This window comes from Epinephelus moara, chromosome 1, assembly GCF_006386435.1.
Source record: "Epinephelus moara isolate mb chromosome 1, YSFRI_EMoa_1.0, whole genome shotgun sequence".
Lineage (NCBI taxonomy): Eukaryota > Metazoa > Chordata > Actinopteri > Perciformes > Serranidae > Epinephelus > Epinephelus moara.
In genome coordinates this window covers 10,910,544-10,928,076 of record NC_065506.1, presented here as the reverse complement: position 1 = coordinate 10,928,076, position 17,533 = coordinate 10,910,544, and the positions used below count along the sequence as shown (strand labels likewise).

The following is a 17,533-nucleotide window of genomic DNA, read 5'->3' as shown; positions in this document are numbered from 1 at the left end:
GATTCATTACAATATCGTAACATGGTTTAGATTTCTAAATAAATATTCACCTCGTCGCTAGATAGACCTACTCCTGAAAAACTTGTGCGCAAGGCTTTTTGTCCCTACGAGGCCGCCGTCATTTACCCGATGGGAGGGGTGAGCGAGTGAGCCCTGCAATCTAGAATTTGACAACTGATGTCACTGTTTTCAACCCATTTTACACACTGGCCCTTTAACTATGAATTTCATATCAACCAACAATCAGGTGTTTGACATTTAAAGGACAAATGTGTAGAATTTAACATCCAGCGATGAGGTTGCAGATTGTAACCAACTGAATACCCTTTCCCTCACCCCTCTCTTGCCAAGCTTGTAGTATAGGACTCACTTCCTATGTACAGTAGTACTCAAATGCGTCAGCTTTCTTTTTTCCTCCAACATATTTCCAATGCAACTATTCACATGAAATTTACACTAGACATTGATAAAGAAATTGTTGTTCTATAGTTGTAGTATTTGCAGAAAAGTTAGATGTTTGTCTCATCTGATCACACTTTGTTCTACTTGTAATCTATAGGCTTCTCCAAATGTGTAGAAAACTTATAAACAAGCTCATAGGCAACAATACAAAGTGCCATGTTTGGGGGAGAAATGGCTCTGCATATGACGTTAATAAATACCACACCTACAGTGTAGTTTGGAGGTTGAAGCATCATGGTATGGGGCTGTGTCACTTCTCACAGTACCAGCAGAATCCAAATTATTAAAGGGAAGATGATTGGAGCCATGTACCATCCACCAAGATGGTGAGGATGAGACACATGTGGACCTTCAGCAGGATAACAACCCAAAACATACTGCAAAGCAGACTCTCAACTGGTCCCAGAGAAGGAAAATAAAGGTGTTTGAATGGCTCAGTCAACTTAAACCTGATAGAACATCAGATTTTGTGGAAGGAACTAAAGATGAAGATTCGAAAGCGGTCCCACCAGAATCTTTAAGATTTAAAGACTGTTTTGTCTCTGAAAGTAACAAAGAAAAAAAACAATTCTCAGGTGTTTATATGCAAATGAAAACATAATTGTGAATATTATATTCCATTTCTGCTAATAGATGCTCCTAAATCCTACACACTTACCCTGTAATCCTACTTTCGCAATTAGTAAAATCTGTATACATCAGGGGATATCAACTAGATTTGTCCAAGAGCCAGAATTCTTCTAAGCGGACACTGTGGTGGCCAGACATTCAAATTTATATATATATATGATTGGGCGGTGTGGATTGGATAAGTGAAGCTTATGTATAACAAGCAAAATATGGGTTAATCAACCACCTGCACCCAACCCGACCTGCAAACTTCCTGCATTATAGTAGCACAGCCGTCAGGACTAAGGACAGAGAAATGGACAGAGACAGATTGAGCACTGCGTTGTGTGAGAGAAAGAGAGATACAAGGAAAGAGAAAGAGAAGGTGGAAGGTGAACTACTGCATGCAATCTTTCCGTAAGTTTCCTTACTCAGGACACTGCTTTGTCAGTTCTTGACATTTGATATTGTTCTAGTAGCTTACCGTACTCGCTGCATCTCTACTGCACATAATAGGCTGACAGATGGATTTATCATATCTTTAGTACCCATGGGTCAAAGCACATATTTAAGGTTGGTAAATCATTTCTAATTAAATTATTTCCATCTCAATTGTTGTCAGGTTTCATCAATATTGGAAGAAAAAAATACCAGATATTGTATCATAAATACTCAAATGCATTTTTTTCCTCCTCACATTTTCTTAATTAATTGATATTCTGTGGGCCAGTTGGAAGGCTTTGGCAGGCCGGCTGTGGCAAGTGGGCAGCCAGCTGATAATAGCTGGTATACATAATAGAAATGATAGGAGAAGGTTCAGCTAAAATGATAAACAGCTTATTTATTAACAACACCAAGAGTCTACAGCCATGCTAATGGCTCAGTGAGGCTGTACTTAGGTGCAGCGGCGCTTTGAGCCAAATGCTAATGTCAGCATGCTCGAATGCTAACAATGACGATGCTCCGGTAGGCAGATTTGGTTATGGAATAGTCAAAAGTTTGATTGGAGAAATCAAAGCTTTGGCCTGACGATAGCACTTGATGAAAGGTCAGGTCATATTTCCTTAAAAAATAAAAACGTGAACCCCATTGTGGCGTCAGAGGTAAAGACACAGGATCACCTAAGTGGAATACATAGACATGCACCTAGTTAACCAAGTTACACCCAGCTCTTTCCAGTGAGATGATTTCTTAACTGTCTTGTAAAGGAGAATGCTGGTTTCTATAATAAATTTCTCCTGTATTTCTTGGTCATCTGTATGGTAACTGGATTTCTAATCTGCTTTTTACAAGTACTTATGTGTATAACAAAGACTTTGGACGAGGAGAGTAACAGCAGGGCAGGTCAGTGAAAGGTGAGATAATTACACGGAGCGACGTGTTCTACTATTTGAAATGATTCTATCCAAGTTGGACTAAAACTAACACAATAGCCTGTACAAGTCGGAATAAATTGGTTTGCACCACAGACCATTTGATGAACTGTTAAATTCAGAGACACTGATGCTGTGAGGAAAAGCTGTGCTCCATCTATCTGCTCTGATTTACAGTACTATAGTGCATATAAATGTATTCTGGTTACCCTGGTTACTTAAATGCATGTAAAAGTACTGAATAAATTTTATCCTTTTTGGACCATGGATGTCTGTTTGACATGTAGGAATAATTTCTTAACAGGATTAAATGTGCAAGTAATGTCTACACATATTTTAGTCAAATATATATAAAATTTCACATAACAAGCAATTGGTGTGAGTAGATTTTCCTGGGGTAACGTTTCAGAAGCAAGATGTAGGTTTAAAGTACATGTTTGAGGCACAGACATGTAACACATGAGGAAGTTTCCTTGGGTGATTTCCTCATTTCCACTGTGATGCTGGTGCAGCAGTACACTACAGAAACGTAACAGGTCATGCAGTGTTGTATTTTGTAACTGTTTTAACATATGTGAGTCAAGGTCAGAGTACGAGTTCACGTAAATTCCGGTTCTCTAGCTGAAATACCTAAAGACCTGATCTCACTCCATTGAATTAGGCTTTTGAAATGTAGTTAATGCCCATATAGAAATGATGCCTGTATCTCCTCATGGGAGGCTGAGTTAAGTTTGTAACTGGTGGTGAAGTATGTTCACATAACACAGAGCAGGTCAGCTTGCACAACTCAGTGCCTTGCAAAACACTGACATGAACATGAACTAACTCTTGTCAGTTTGTGCAGCACAATAAGTATTCTGAACACTACAAAAGCACTCTGAGTCTAAGTGCTATTCCGCCAGGAATTATGCCTTTTCTTTACTGTCACAGCCATTCACACGTTTCATGTCACTGTTCACACTGTGTTCGACATCTGTTATCACACTCTTACAGTGTTTACTGTAAATGTGTACATAAACACAGACTGAGCTTTTCAAGTGACTTTATTAAATTAACTTTTGCATACTTTCATCATAAAAGAAAAATTATTAGCCGAATGCCTTTGCGCAATGTTTTCTAAATTGAATTAACCGAATTGAATTGAATTTGTTTGAGCTGGTATATGCATGTGAGGAACTTAGAGAGAGGGATGAAGCAGAGGCAACAGCTGCACAGCCTGAATAAAGGTCACATGTCAGGGAGTAAGCTGTAACCCCGTTCGAGAAGCTGACTTCACAAATGCAGACTAGTCTGGGGAAAATGAAAAGACCAGGAGTAGAAGAAATACACACTGGCAGTACATTACTGTGCTCTGTCTGACTCAGGGACTGCTTCTTGTCCAGCTGACACAGCATAGCAGAATAAAATGGCTCCACACATCTGCTCTGACACACAAGCATCTAACACTGGACCAAAAAGGCACCTGGTAGAGATGATCATAAATAAATGTTTGATTCTGTGTCTCTTAAGAATGTTTAATTGGTGCATTGACATGAAGTTGACCTGCGATGCATCAGTGTCCTTGGCACTTAGCAAGTTTTATGTTGAGAGGCTCCTGCCTGTCTGGAAGACAAGAGATCAGCGTTATTGATGCTCCTAAGTAACACACCCACACTTTGTCTGATTCTTGTCTGGAGACGTGAAGATACAAGGACCTGACTTACGTGACACAGACACTGTATGAGGCACAACAGATTGTTCTGTACTTTAATTTTTTGGTATGTCTCTGTCTATGCACACATGCTGTGCCAAAGGCTTTTCTGATATCATATTCATGTTGTAATTAAACCTCTGTATTCAAGTAAGACCAGCTCAGGCTCATTGGATTTATTTTATTATTCATCAATATGAAGATTGTCCTCATTAGTGATGGCAGTGATGCTGCCTAAGAGCATTAAGTGGAGGAGTGAAGTGGAGTAGGAGTGAAAACAGACCAACTAAGGTCATGTAAAGTGTGGGTGTGTGAAGGTGTATACAATCTCAAAAACAACATTCTCAGTGAAGACTGGTAATGAATAATAGTGTAAATGTTCAGACTTTTTTGTCTTCAGAGCATTAGCTACAATAAGCTGCAATGGCTGCATGAAGAGTCATTTTAGAGCCACTTCAAGTGTTTTATAAAAGGCTAATGGAACAATGTTAGCAAGTTTGTTGTGTGAGACAGTTTTTTCTTCTTCACTGGTGTTTCAGCTTATATGGGTGTGAGTAAATATCACTTTTGCAAGAGTTATTGTGTCACCACTTCCTCTGTCTCTTTCTCTCTCCATCTAGTTAAGACAACCATTCTGAACTACCAGAGTCCCACCACTGGCCTTTTCCCGGTCAAAACATGCCCCACCTGCAAGGAGGCCAAGGTCCGGGACTCCCTGTACTGTGCTGCTGGTGCCTGGGCCCTGGCTATTGCGTACCGGTTAGTACACAAAAGACACTCTCACAGATTAACCATGCAGGATGTGTTTCATGTGTGCAAAACTGAATGTATCTTTAACTGAAATGTGTGTCGCCTTAAGGGGGCACTTCATTTGTGTTAATTAACACAGGTAAAATGGGACTTAGAGTCCCTACTCAGTGCCTAGTTTAATGGCATGACACACTGATTGATACACACTGTATCTCAGGACCCTGGCCCATCCCAGGGTCAGCTCCAGTATGCCATGCAGTTTGAAGCTGCACTAAACTTTGCACTACACTTCATGAGGTAGAGGCTGGGAAGGGGGTGTAGGTTTACCTAGCAACACATTCTCACTCCGACCTCGTCACATATTGAGGTTTTGATCATGGACTTTCCACGTCCACATATGACGTCCAAGGTACCCTTGCGTGCAAGGTACCTTGTTGGTTGTTGATGTTCTGGGACACCGTGTCAAGTTCTGCCTGTTACATGCATTGTCTTCAAGATACACCTCTGTTTTTACAGGAAATTTTGTTTAGGCAACAAATACACGTGGTTAGGTTTAGACAACGAAAACACATAAAAACACGTAGTTAGATTTAGGCCACAAAATAACGTAAAAATGTGGTTAGGGTTAGGCAACAAAAACACATGGTTAGGTTTAGGAAAAAAGAACAGGGTTTAGCTCTCGGGTGAAAGTCGGTGTTTGTTGGACCCATCCACTACCCCTCCCGCCTGCCCCACACAGACTTTTGCCGCCTTAACTTTTGTCCTTGTCCCGCTGCATTTCCCCCTGACACTGCCGGGTGCCATTAAACTATAACGGCAAAAGGCCACGCATCATGCCAATGTTAAAGGACAGCTTTTATCATTGGTTTCTGACGCCACTAGTCACTGCCCAAACACCGGATTTTGACAACTTCTGAGTGAGACCGGGCTCTGCCTGGAGATTATGTACTTTGGGGCCAATAAACCACTGGCATCCTATAACTTTAATTCTTGTGCTACATCCACACTGATATGTTTTTCATTTAAACACATCACTATGGCTACATTTCCGTCTAGCATCCACACTACTCTGGCATTTTGGAATCCCTAAAGTAGAGACTTTTGAAAATGCTGCTGACCCCATTTTAGTTTTAAAACGTACGGTTTGTGTTTTAGTATGGACCAGTGTTAATTTTGAAAGTGGTTTTAAATTTAGTCTTAGTCTTGAGACAGAAATGCTTATTAGTTTTAGTCACATTTTAGTCATTTTAAGTTTTAGTTGAGGAAAATTCATGACCTTTCAGTCAACTTTTAGTCATTATGTTTTTTATCTTTAAACTAATCCAGTTAGGCTAATTCATGTATCAGAAATCAGAATCAAGGTGACAGGTTGTATAAAATTTTATTAAGGCAATTTTTTCTACAACTACAAATAATTTCTACACACATACATACTTGCAACCTTTGACACCACAGATAACTAATTTGAGACAACTATGATTTGTACCCAGGTTCATTGTAAACTCTGACTCATTGATCTCACTGTTAAGAAGCAGAGAAATAACTTATTTAAAGCCTAAATTCTGTCTCAATCTGCAACATGTTAATCTGGAGGTTTAGATTTGTGTCCTCTCAGTGTTGGTGATTGAAACTAAACTTTCATCTCTGTCAGAGAAAACTGATCTGAGTTCAGACTGTTTACGTACAGCACAGCTACACTCACAGATAACTGAGCCTCCTACCTGCCTGTCAAACAGCATCAACCCATAAACCTTTTCCAGTCTGGACTGAGTGGAGTCCTATGGAGATCAGCTGTGAAATCTGGCGGCCGGTGGCTTGCTTGCTCCACTGCTGTTCAGCGGCTAACAAGCGGAGCTAACTGCTAACAGCCTCTGCTGCAATTAGCAAACTCCACAAATCCATTCAGCAGCTCCACCATCCACAGTCAGACACACACGGCTGAATATCTACTGCTGAATTACAGCTCACGACATGCACCAACAACTGCAAGCACGGCCGTTCTCAGCTTTCAATGTCTGATAGTCCACCTAACATTTTTGTCATGTCTTACTAAAGAAAATGAAATGTATATTTTGTCTCAGTTTTTATTATCAAGATCTATTCTTAATTTGTCATCGTCTCGTTTTCATCATGCAAAATAGGTAATTGATGAAAAATTTTCGTTACAGTTTTCCTCAGAAAAATTGACACTGGTCTTGATGGGTGGAAATGGAGGCTTGATGACGTAGAAACACACGTTCACTTCCCAATAGGGTCTTTTCAGTCATGACTTGTCAAATGAAAAACATTCTAATTAGGCCTAGATACCTTTAATCAATAGCAATGCTTAGCCTTCTTGTGCGGGTACTCCTTTCTCATTGCCATGGCTTCCTGTGGTGATGGATAAGGTAAATGCTCCTGATACCGCTCTAACATGTCGCCGTATGTGCTTCGCAACTTGACCGCCTTACAGACATGATTACAGTAACCGTCCCACTTCTCCGTCGGTCCAAGCAAAGAAATCTCTTGTTACTTCTTGCCATGTCCGTAGCATTTACTGTAACTAAGCAGCTACCTGCAGAGTAGAAAATCTGCTACCTGTTTACATCAGCACACGCATGCCAAGTGTACGTGAATGGTCATCAAATATGCGTTCTCAGGCGTGTTAATATGGACGGAGATTATTTCTGTGTGTAAGGTGATTGTTATCATTTTAAAACACTGTTTAAAAATGAAACTATTAGTGTGATTAGTAGTATAGCTAGAGGTGGTGATTTTGGCAGAGTACTTACCTGTTGCTATATACAGTAAAGGATAGTGGTATCGTTTTGTGTGCATGTGAATATGCACCATAACTGACCAGTGAAGTTATTCACTTATCGTGTCTTTATAGAGCATTAAGTGCAGAACAGACTAAAAGTCTTTAGTTACATAGGTTTATGGGTCTGCCCTCCCCCCATCCCTTCTTCTTCGACTTTTGGTTTTGTTCCGCTCTCTTCTATTTCATGCTTACTGACCCTGATCTCTAATCTGCCTCTGCCATTTGAAGCCTTTGCTTTTTAAACACATCGGGATTGTTAGTTCAAGGAGAACACTTTAGAATTTCACTGAGAACCGTCTGAAGGCCCCAAACTCCTTTATCAGCCATCCCTGCACTTGATGCCTGCATTCCTCGGTGATTATGTTTCAAGGGAAAAGAGCACTTCCGCGAAATGAGCCTGTAATAGGACAGAGGAGAAAGGATGGAGAGAAAGGTGTGAAGAGGGAGAGAGAGAGAGAGATTGGGAGGAGGGAGACAGAGAGGACATGGAGAGAAGGAGATGCTAAAGGTAGAGATACGAGGAGTGGGTTAGAGAGTGAGTTGGCAGAAGGGGAGATCAGGCAAATGGAGAGATAAGAGCCAGGGAGAAAAATTGGGAGATGGAGAGAGAGAGACTGGGTGGAGAAATGAGATGGAGGGGAAAGACAGAGGGAAAGAGAGGGGTAAAAATAGAGTGTACTGCAGTGATGTGACCAGCGGCAGATCTCAGTCATCAGTCATGGCTGCCTCCTATTAGAATTGTCACTGGGATTTAATTAAGATGATTCTCATCTGACAGGCTTGGCTAGTGCCATTACTTACTTCACGCCCAGCTGCTGGGTGTGTGTGAGTGTGTTTGAGTGTGTGGCAGTTGGATTCGACAAACTCCTATTCTAAGTAGACATGAGAAGTTCAGTCCACTACCTTGCCCAGTCACATTTTATTCTTTATTTTTGCTACACTTTATTTGTTATAATAATTCATTTTTATAATGGGGGGAAGGTTCATGAGTGGGTGAGTCCCTAATATTTTCTTGTAGTTGTCTAACCTTCCTGACACCCATTGTATTTTCCTGATTAATTATAATTAAATTTGAGGAGCTGGGTTTGTTACTGTAACCCCTGGCCAGTGTTGGATCCCCTCATGCATATTACAGTGTTGAATACTTGTAGTCCGGTAATGAAGTACTTTAAAACAGGACGTTGGGAGATGAAAAGCTGTCTGCTGTATTCTCTGCCTGCAATCACTTTTGATGTGGTGGGTCACATCCAAAAGACAGTGTGATTAATGTGCCGTTTACCACTGGAGTTTCACCTCAGCGGCTCGGCTTTCCTCTGTCGATATCCAAAGTCATTATTAGCGTGACCTTTGTAATGTGCATCTGAGATCTGCCAGCCCCACCAGGAATGTGCTGACTAGCAGTGTGGTCACTGCAGCTGTAATTGATTGTCTTCTGAGTGGTATCTTAGCAAGATCACTTCCTTAAAAACAACACAGTGAATGCTAAGCTTAAAGGGAGGTGTTTCAAATGAGAAAAACTAGTGATACTGCATGTTCAAAAAACAATGACATTATTTTTGACTACATTTTGGTCACTTGGAATATTTGTTAGCTATGCTGGCAGCCGTTCCACCACTTTGGTCTAGACTGAAATATCCCAGCAACTGTTGTATGGGTTGCCATGACAACATTTATGGTTCCAAGTGTGAATCCTACTGGTTTTGATGATCTCCAGACTTTAAATCTAGCGCCAACAGCACGTCAACATTTTAATTTATCCAATGCTTTGTCTTATTACCAAATACCTGCAAAACTAATGACATTCCCATTAGCCTCCACTGCTCTTAAATGGACAGTTCACACCACAATCAGAAATACATTTTGTCTGTCGTGCTATTTATCAGCTTAGATTGTATTGCTGTAAGTTGGAGAGTGTAGGAGATATTGGCTGTAAAGATGTTTACCTTCTCTGCAACATAACGGAACTAGATGGCACTCGACTTGTGGTGGCAAAAGAACCAAAAACTACATTTGAAAAACTGAAGAGCAATGTCTCTTTCCAGAAACCATGACCCGGTTAGTCAAGATAATCCACAGACCTTGTTGTGAGCAGTTTCATATAGGAACTATTTTTTCCTTCTGAATTACACCTGCCAACTGTTTCACCACACAGAAGGAAGTATGCATCTTTTCATGGATGAGAGGCTCATGCTCGTGACAGCGCAAGATGGAGACAATATGGACGTCTCCCTCGGTTGAGCTGTAATGTTAGCTAGCTCAGTGGTGCAAGGTGAACCAGCAGTAGATGCACACTTCTTTCTGTGCAGTGATACGGTGGCTTTATGTCTTAAATCATTATTTAGGTTTAGAACAGTTTGTACAGTTGTAGAAACATTGAACTCATAATAGCTGAAGTCTAATTAGTTTCATGTATTCATCCACTCATTGTTTGTTTTCCCCTCATGTGTTCTCCCTGCTCCCCCTGGTATGCAGACGCATTGATGACGATATGGGGCGGACCCATGAATTGGAGCACTCTGCCATCAAGTGCATGAGAGGGATCCTCTACTGCTACATGCGACAGGCTGATAAGGTGAGTTTTTTAGTCAGCCCCCACTCAGCTCCCACTTTCACTCTGCGTGTTTGCATAAAAGCACTCTGCAATTACACACTGTATTGCAGATCAAAGGTGTATTTCTGAGCTGCTATTCATCAAAGCCTCTCAGAGCTGGAGCACTGGACACATCTGGTTCCTCTTTAATATCATAACAAATGACAATGGGAGCAGGTTGCTTTAGTCCTGAGGGCTTAATAACCGACAATCTGTTAATTGCCAAAGACTTTTGCTCCACAGGGGGAAATTTCATGCCACGTCTGCAGGAAACCCGATGCATGCACAAGACTAGGCTGTGAACGAACCAGACTGGGTGAAAACCTTGTATATGGCTGAATCATGTATGGTCAATGAGCAAAATTTTAGCCAAGTCAGTTCAATAGTCAGTACTAGTGTCTATAAGGTGAATTCCTGCATATTGAATGTTCATCTGCAATTGTTTGTAGCTTTTCAAAGTACACTAAAGTAGCATATCACATGACATTGTTAAAATACGTTTGAGACAAATAACTGAGGACTGCTTTAATTTAATAAATACAATAATATAACCATGCTATTTGTAGTGTTATGACGGGAATTATGTTACTTTGTTAATTAGACTAGACCTAGGCTGCATCCCATGACAGTGTTGAACATGCCCACAGCCTCAAATATTGGTCTAACGGAAAACAGAGCAAGATAACTTTCCTGCTTCAGCTTCCAGACCGTGGTTGGGAAGCACAGGGGAGGCTTTGTTTTGCCTCCAGGGCCGAAGTTGATGCTCACTTTGCTGAGCTGCTGCAGCATTTATTCACAGACAAATTAAAACCTACACTGTTCATTTACAACCACTTGACAATTCTCTCGACCACCCTACTGACAGCTTGTATCTGCGTAATGGCACGGAGTAAGATGAGAGGGAAATGAGACCCCACAGTTTTTTCCTGATGGTCTGAATAAATCGTTAAATTTGTCGCCAAATGCTCTATGGAAATAAAGTCGCTAAGACGGTCTGAGAAGTTGCTAAATCTAGCGAGAAAGTTGCCAGATTGGCAGCTCTGTACACACTTGTTATGCCCACACAACTTAATTCTTGTAAGGTATGCATCAAACTGTGTCAACACCCTACAAACATAGAATTGAAACACCATGTTTGAAACACATCTATCGGAAAATATACATTCTCCAGAAAAAAGTTGCACCCAAAATTACAATATTTTAGAGCTTGCCCTAAAGTTCTCAATTGAGGCTCTCTCCCAAACTTTGCGGGTAGCGAACACATTGTGCTGCTACAATAACCACGTGTATCGAGGAAGTGGATCAGATGATTGATAGCGGAGGCAAAGTTGGTACCAGTGGAAATACTGTCGTGACTCACTCAATGATCCACTTCATGTCGTTCGCCTACCGCTCAAGAACCAACTCATGACCGACTCTTGGTTATTATCACTTCAGCAAACAGCAAACACTGACAGTCAACAGTAATTTGGCATGATAGCGTATCATATTGCGAATGCTAAGACAGCCATTGCTCCTATGCTACATGAAAGAATAAGAATCTTCGGGCCTGGCAAAAAGTTACTGCTCACTTCCAACTCAGATAGTTCCAGCAACATGACACCGAAGTCTGACACACTCTGTCTTCGGCTCAGGGGGTTGTGAATGACTTATACTGTGACTCAGAGTTAACTTGTTCCTTTTTAAGAGTTGTTGAGAAAATCCGTTCACCAATCTAACATCACAACTGAGCGACAGACTTTTGTGTTTATTAGGCCTGACCCCTGCTTTGCTGCAGTCCAGCCAACTATGGCAAAACACACCATTTTACACAACCAAAGCAGAACCAGATATGTCCTTTGTATGCTGATTTTTTTCCATTCCTCACAAACAACATTTTTAAGCAGAGCAGCTGGCTGTGTCACTGTGTACGTGCATGTGTACAGTGTGTGCCTTTGAAAGCCATTCTGTTTCATCTTGCCTCGACCTTGACGACCTAATTTAGGGGTGAGCTTTCCTGTGTCTTAATTACAAAGCTGCGTTTACACAGTTAATTACACAGAGCAGCGTTCGTTACGGCCCCGTCTCCAACACTTACCAAGAACATGGCATTTTTAATGGAGACGTGACACAGGTCCACTGCTGGGCAAATATCACAGAGCAAATACAGCAGCTGGGCCCCACTGTCTGTCTACAGCCTGGTGCACAGGGATAATTTTCTGGAGTGATTTTTTTTTTTTTTTTTGTACTTGGGCTAAACAAATAGTTAAAGTCACTGTGTCAGTTGATAGGGTGAATTTTTGTCTGGGAACCTACAAAGCATTTAGAGCCAGAAGGTGCCGGGGTATAATGCTGTTATTTTCTTAGGCAGCCAGAAGCATTGGACTTTGACACTAGAGAGAGGATACATGTTGTTACTGTAGGTTTATCTTACTAAAACACTTGGTTATGGTCACGAAAGTCAGACATTAGAAATTAGATTGTGTATAAACATTATTTTAAGGCGACAGGGTTGCTAGTCAGGCAGATAGAAACTCACAAGCCAGATAACATTAAGGTTACAAACAACAATCTTCATGTCAATAACTAATAACACAAGAGTTGCTACATTATGTGACTCATTTAAAGAAAATGCCTTTTCAAAAAACATACATATCTATACCTCAAATATAATGACACCCACCCCCCTCCCCTGCTCCAGCAGTACAGTAAAACTTATAGTATCACCCTCTTGCTTAAAGTTTTTCCAACTGCTTTGCAGCATCCACACATTTTTCCCAACACTCAGTTCACTTACCTCTTCACTGCTGGAGACTCAAAGTTGCTGGACTGAAAGCTGCCCTAATTTATATTTTTATATTAACAAAAGATTAAATAACTGCATGTAATGTGAAAGGTGACACCCGTTGTGGACAAAAAACAGAGAAAATTATCACCCAACTCTGCAGAATGTCTCAGCTGTATGGAGCATTTAAGCACAGTTTAACGTTAACTTGTACAGCTGTTGGTTCATTTTCAGTGCTCTGATAGTGTCATTTTGGGCCGCAGCAGGCAGCTGTTTTCAGCAAAAAAGTTCAACTTCCAGCTTTTATTATTGTTCCCCAAAGGGCAATCGGTCTTTGCAGCAAGACACAGACACAAGACGATAAAATACAAATATCAAAAAGTCCACGTGGGGCACTGAATGTTGCAGACTTGGGGAAAACAGCAGTGGTCCTGGGATGACCTTCACATCATCTTACAATTTCATGTAATAAGAATAAAGGGCCACATTTTTGGACATCAGTTACAAGCTCAGTATCTCTAATATAAATAGATGAATTACTGATTTGAATACGACATGGATATGCTCTAAAAACACTTAAAAAACACTGCATGCTACCTGCGCAACACCAAATGGCAAAGCTGGCATTAAGCTGCTGAACATAATGGAGCATTTAGCTGCTAAACAACCAGGATATGTATTGCCTGCAGGAGTTGGTAGAGACCAAAAAAGAGCTAAAAGGAAAGAGAATATTGGACTTATATTCGTGACGTGTACACAAACACAACTCCAAATCAGTGCTATGTCACTCTGTGGCTGCTGGCTGTGTATTAAAAGAGCCCGGTCTCACTTAGAAGTTGTCGAAATCCATGTGCATACTGTAAGATTCTAAAGTCAAACCCTGTTCTTTTTTCCTAAACCTAACCATGTGCTTTTGTTGCCTAAACCCAACCATGTGTGTTTGTTGTTGAAGGAAAAAAATGTCAATTTGCAGTGTTGTACCAACGTAGTGCTTTTATTTTGAAAGAGACCTTCAATTTCCTATGAAAACAGAAGTGTATCTTGAAAGAAGACAATGCATGTAACAGGCATAACTTGACATGGTGTCCCAGAACATCAACAACCAACGCACCCAGGGTACCTTACACCTTGTATGTAGATGTGGAAAGTCCATGATCAAACTTAAATACGTGACGAGGTCAGAGTGAGTACGTGTTGATTAAGGCCACTGTTTGCTAACAAGTTTGCCATATTACTTTATTAGGTGATAATATGTCATGTTTTACAGTGTCATTGTAATATGTCAGCTTGTTGCACCACCCCTGTGAGATCATCATATCAATACAGGCAGGTTTAAAGTAACAGAGTTTAAGTTTAGGTGTAAATATGTGTCTTGATGTCTCATCTTTGCCTGCCTGCTGTCAGGCTGGGACTCAAGGCAGGACTCAGACGCAGAGATGACTTGGTTTAAATTGACTTTATTTTCAAAACCAACGTTCTCTATACCGAGTGACAAAACAAACAGTGACTATGAAATTTATCTAGAGGTTTTTTAAAAAAAGGAAGGTAACAAAAAAACGCTCCAAATGGAGGAAATAACTATAGATCAGCGGCTAAGAAAANGGCCAACTCCTGTGGTCTGCTGCCTTTTTGACCCAATCTCCTTGGCGGATGAGGACCTGCCGGGCGGCTGACCAGATGCGTCGGCATCGGCGGATCATGGAGTGGGCGGAGGGCACTGACACCTCAGGTTCTTGGTCTGCGAAAACAGGGGGCTCGTAGCCGTAAACACACTTGAAAGGTGAGAAACCTGTGGCTGAGGTGGGGAAGGAGTTGTGGGCATACTCAACCCAGACCAGGTGTTTGCTCCATGTTGAGGGGTTCTGGGACACTAGACACCGGAGGCCGGTTTCCAGCTGTTGATTGAGGTGTTCGGTCTGGCTGTTGGCCTCCGGGTGGTAACCTGAAGTCAGGCTGGCCTTGGCTCCGATGAGCCGACAGAATTCCCTCCAGAAGCACGACACGAACTGGGGCCCCCGGTCGGAGACGATGTCCTTGGGAAAACCGTGAACTTTGAAGACATGGTTAATCATAATTTCAGCCGTTTCCTTGGCTGAAGGCAGTTTAGGCAAAGCTATGAATCTGGCCATCTTCGAAAATCTGTCCACCACAGTGAGGACGGTGGTGTTACCTTGGGAGACCGGGAGCCCTGTGACGAAGTCCATGGATATGTCGGCCCACAGTCTGGAGGGGATGGGAAGCGGCTGTAATAGTCCCATGCGTGACCCGGAGGACGTCTTATTCCTGGCGCAGACCGAACATGCCTCGACGTACTCCCGGACCTGCGGTTCCATAGACGGCCACCAGAACCTCCGGGAGATGGCGAACATCGTCCGTCGAACTCCCGGATGACAGGAAAGCAGCGATGTGTGGGCCCAGTGAATCACCTGTGGGCGCAGATCAACAGGGACAAACAATCGATTCTCGGGGCACCCACTAGGTGGCGGAGCCTCACCATTAGCTTGCTTAACCTCATTTTCTATCTGCCAAGTAACCGCTCCTACCACACAGGTCAGTGGAAGGATAGGCTCTGGTTCCTTGGCAACAGGCTCAGGGTCGTAGAGTCGTGACAGGGCGTCTGGCTTGACGTTCCGGGACCCCGGCCTGTAAGAAAGAGTAAAGGCAAAACGGTTAAAGAACAGCCCCCACCTGGCCTGACGAGAATTTAGTCTCTTGGCTTTACGTATGTACTCTAGGTTCTTGTGATCCGTCCAGACGATAAATGGGTGTTCTGCACCCTCCAACCAGTGCCTCCATTCTTCCAGGGCCATCTTGACCGCCAGCAACTCCCGATTGCCGACATCATAGTTCCGCTCCGCCCGGGACAGCCGCCGCGACAGGAAGGCACAGGGATGCATCTTCCCATCCTGCTCCGACCGCTGAGAGAGGACCGCCCCGATCCCCTCGTTGGAGGCATCCACTTCAACCACGAATTGCCGTCGGTGGTCTGGCATTGTGAGGATCGGTGCCGTGGGGAAGCGGGTCTTGAGATCTTGGAAGGCGGCCTTCGCCTCCGGGGACCAGGAAAACCGCACCTTCGAGGAGGTTAGTGCATGAAGCGGGGCTGCTATTGCGCTGAAACCTCTGATAAACCGCCTGTAAAAGTTAGCAAATCCGAGGAACTGCTGAACCTTCTTGTGGCTATCAGGCGTGGGCCATTCGGCCACAGCGCTGACTTTTGCCGGATCCATCTGCACCCTCCCAGGTGCTACTATGAAGCCCAGGAAGGAGATGGTATCGGCGTGAAACTCGCTCTTTTCTGCTTTAACACAGAGTTTATGTTTTAGTAGTCGTTCTAGGACTGTGGCTACGTGTTTTCTATGGGTTTCTAGGTCAGGCGAGTATATGAGAATGTCATCTAAGTAGACGTATACAAAATGATCTAGGAAGTCTCTCAGGACATCGTTGATCATGGCCTGAAAGACAGCGGGGGCGTTGGTGAGTCCGAATGGCATGACCAGATATTCATAGTGACCACTAGGTGTGATGGCATGACCAGATATTCATAGTGACCACTAGGTGTGTTGAACCCCGTCTTCCACTCATCCCCCTCCCTGATCCTGACTAGGTGGTAAGCGTTACGGAGATCTAGTTTAGTGAAAATCTTGGCCTGCTGGAGCTGATCAAAAACAGATGACATGAGAGGTAGTGGATAACGGTTTTTAATGGTAATATCATTAAAAGGGCTGTAATCGATGCAGGGCCTTAGAGACCCGTCCTTCTTAGCCACGTAGAAAAAAACGGCCCCAGCGGCTGATGAGGAGGGGCGAATAAGCCCCGCCTTCAGTGAGGTCTCTATGTACTCTGTCATGGCCGCTCTCTCTGGTCCGGAGATAGAGTACAAACGACCCTTGGGGATGGTGGAGCCAGGAATCAAGTCTATGGCACAATCGTACGGTCTGTGTGGAGGGAGTGACATGGCCTTGGTCTTACTAAAAACCTCCCGGAGATGGTGGTAGCAGGAGGGTACGGATCTCAGGTCAGAGGTCTCAGGGTCTGTGGTAACATTGAGAGAGACATGGTTAATAGTAGTCATGTTTTTTCTCTGGACCGAGTTGAACTCACAGTGGTTCGCACAGTCCTCCCCCCATCCCAAGATTTCCCCTGTTCTCCAGTTTATGTGGGGGTTATGTTCCTTTAACCACGGGAAGCCTAGAATGAGTGAGTGCTGGTGGGAATGAAACAAGTGAAAATTCATGAGTTCATGGTGATCATCTACAATAACTTCGAGCAGTTCAGTCTTGTGAGTCACATTGAATATCAAGGTCCCGTCCAGGGCGCTGGCTTTTAATGGCCTGGATAATTGTTCTGTGTTCAACTTAAGCTTTTGGGCCAGATCCCAGTCCATGAGACTCTCATCAGCCCCTGAGTCAATAAGTACCCCAAGTGAAATTGTGGTGTCATGATGCTTTACCTTGATGGGCGTGAGATTACGTGGAACATGGTTAGGATCTGT

At 42.8% G+C, this 17,533-nt stretch overlaps 1 protein-coding gene across 4 annotated transcripts in view; it reads left to right on the top strand.

Annotated features, from left to right (window-relative positions):
• Positions 1–17,533, top strand: part of phkb (phosphorylase kinase, beta) — a 149,508-nt gene that overhangs the window by 21,474 nt on the left and 110,501 nt on the right. For all 4 annotated transcript variants that reach the window (XM_050047594.1, XM_050047575.1, XM_050047584.1 and 1 more), the window contains 2 exons: positions 4,755–4,893; positions 10,157–10,256. In XM_050047594.1, the coding sequence (XP_049903551.1) occupies positions 4,755–4,893; positions 10,157–10,256 (239 nt within the window). The remainder of the gene's footprint in view (positions 1–4,754; positions 4,894–10,156; positions 10,257–17,533) is intronic.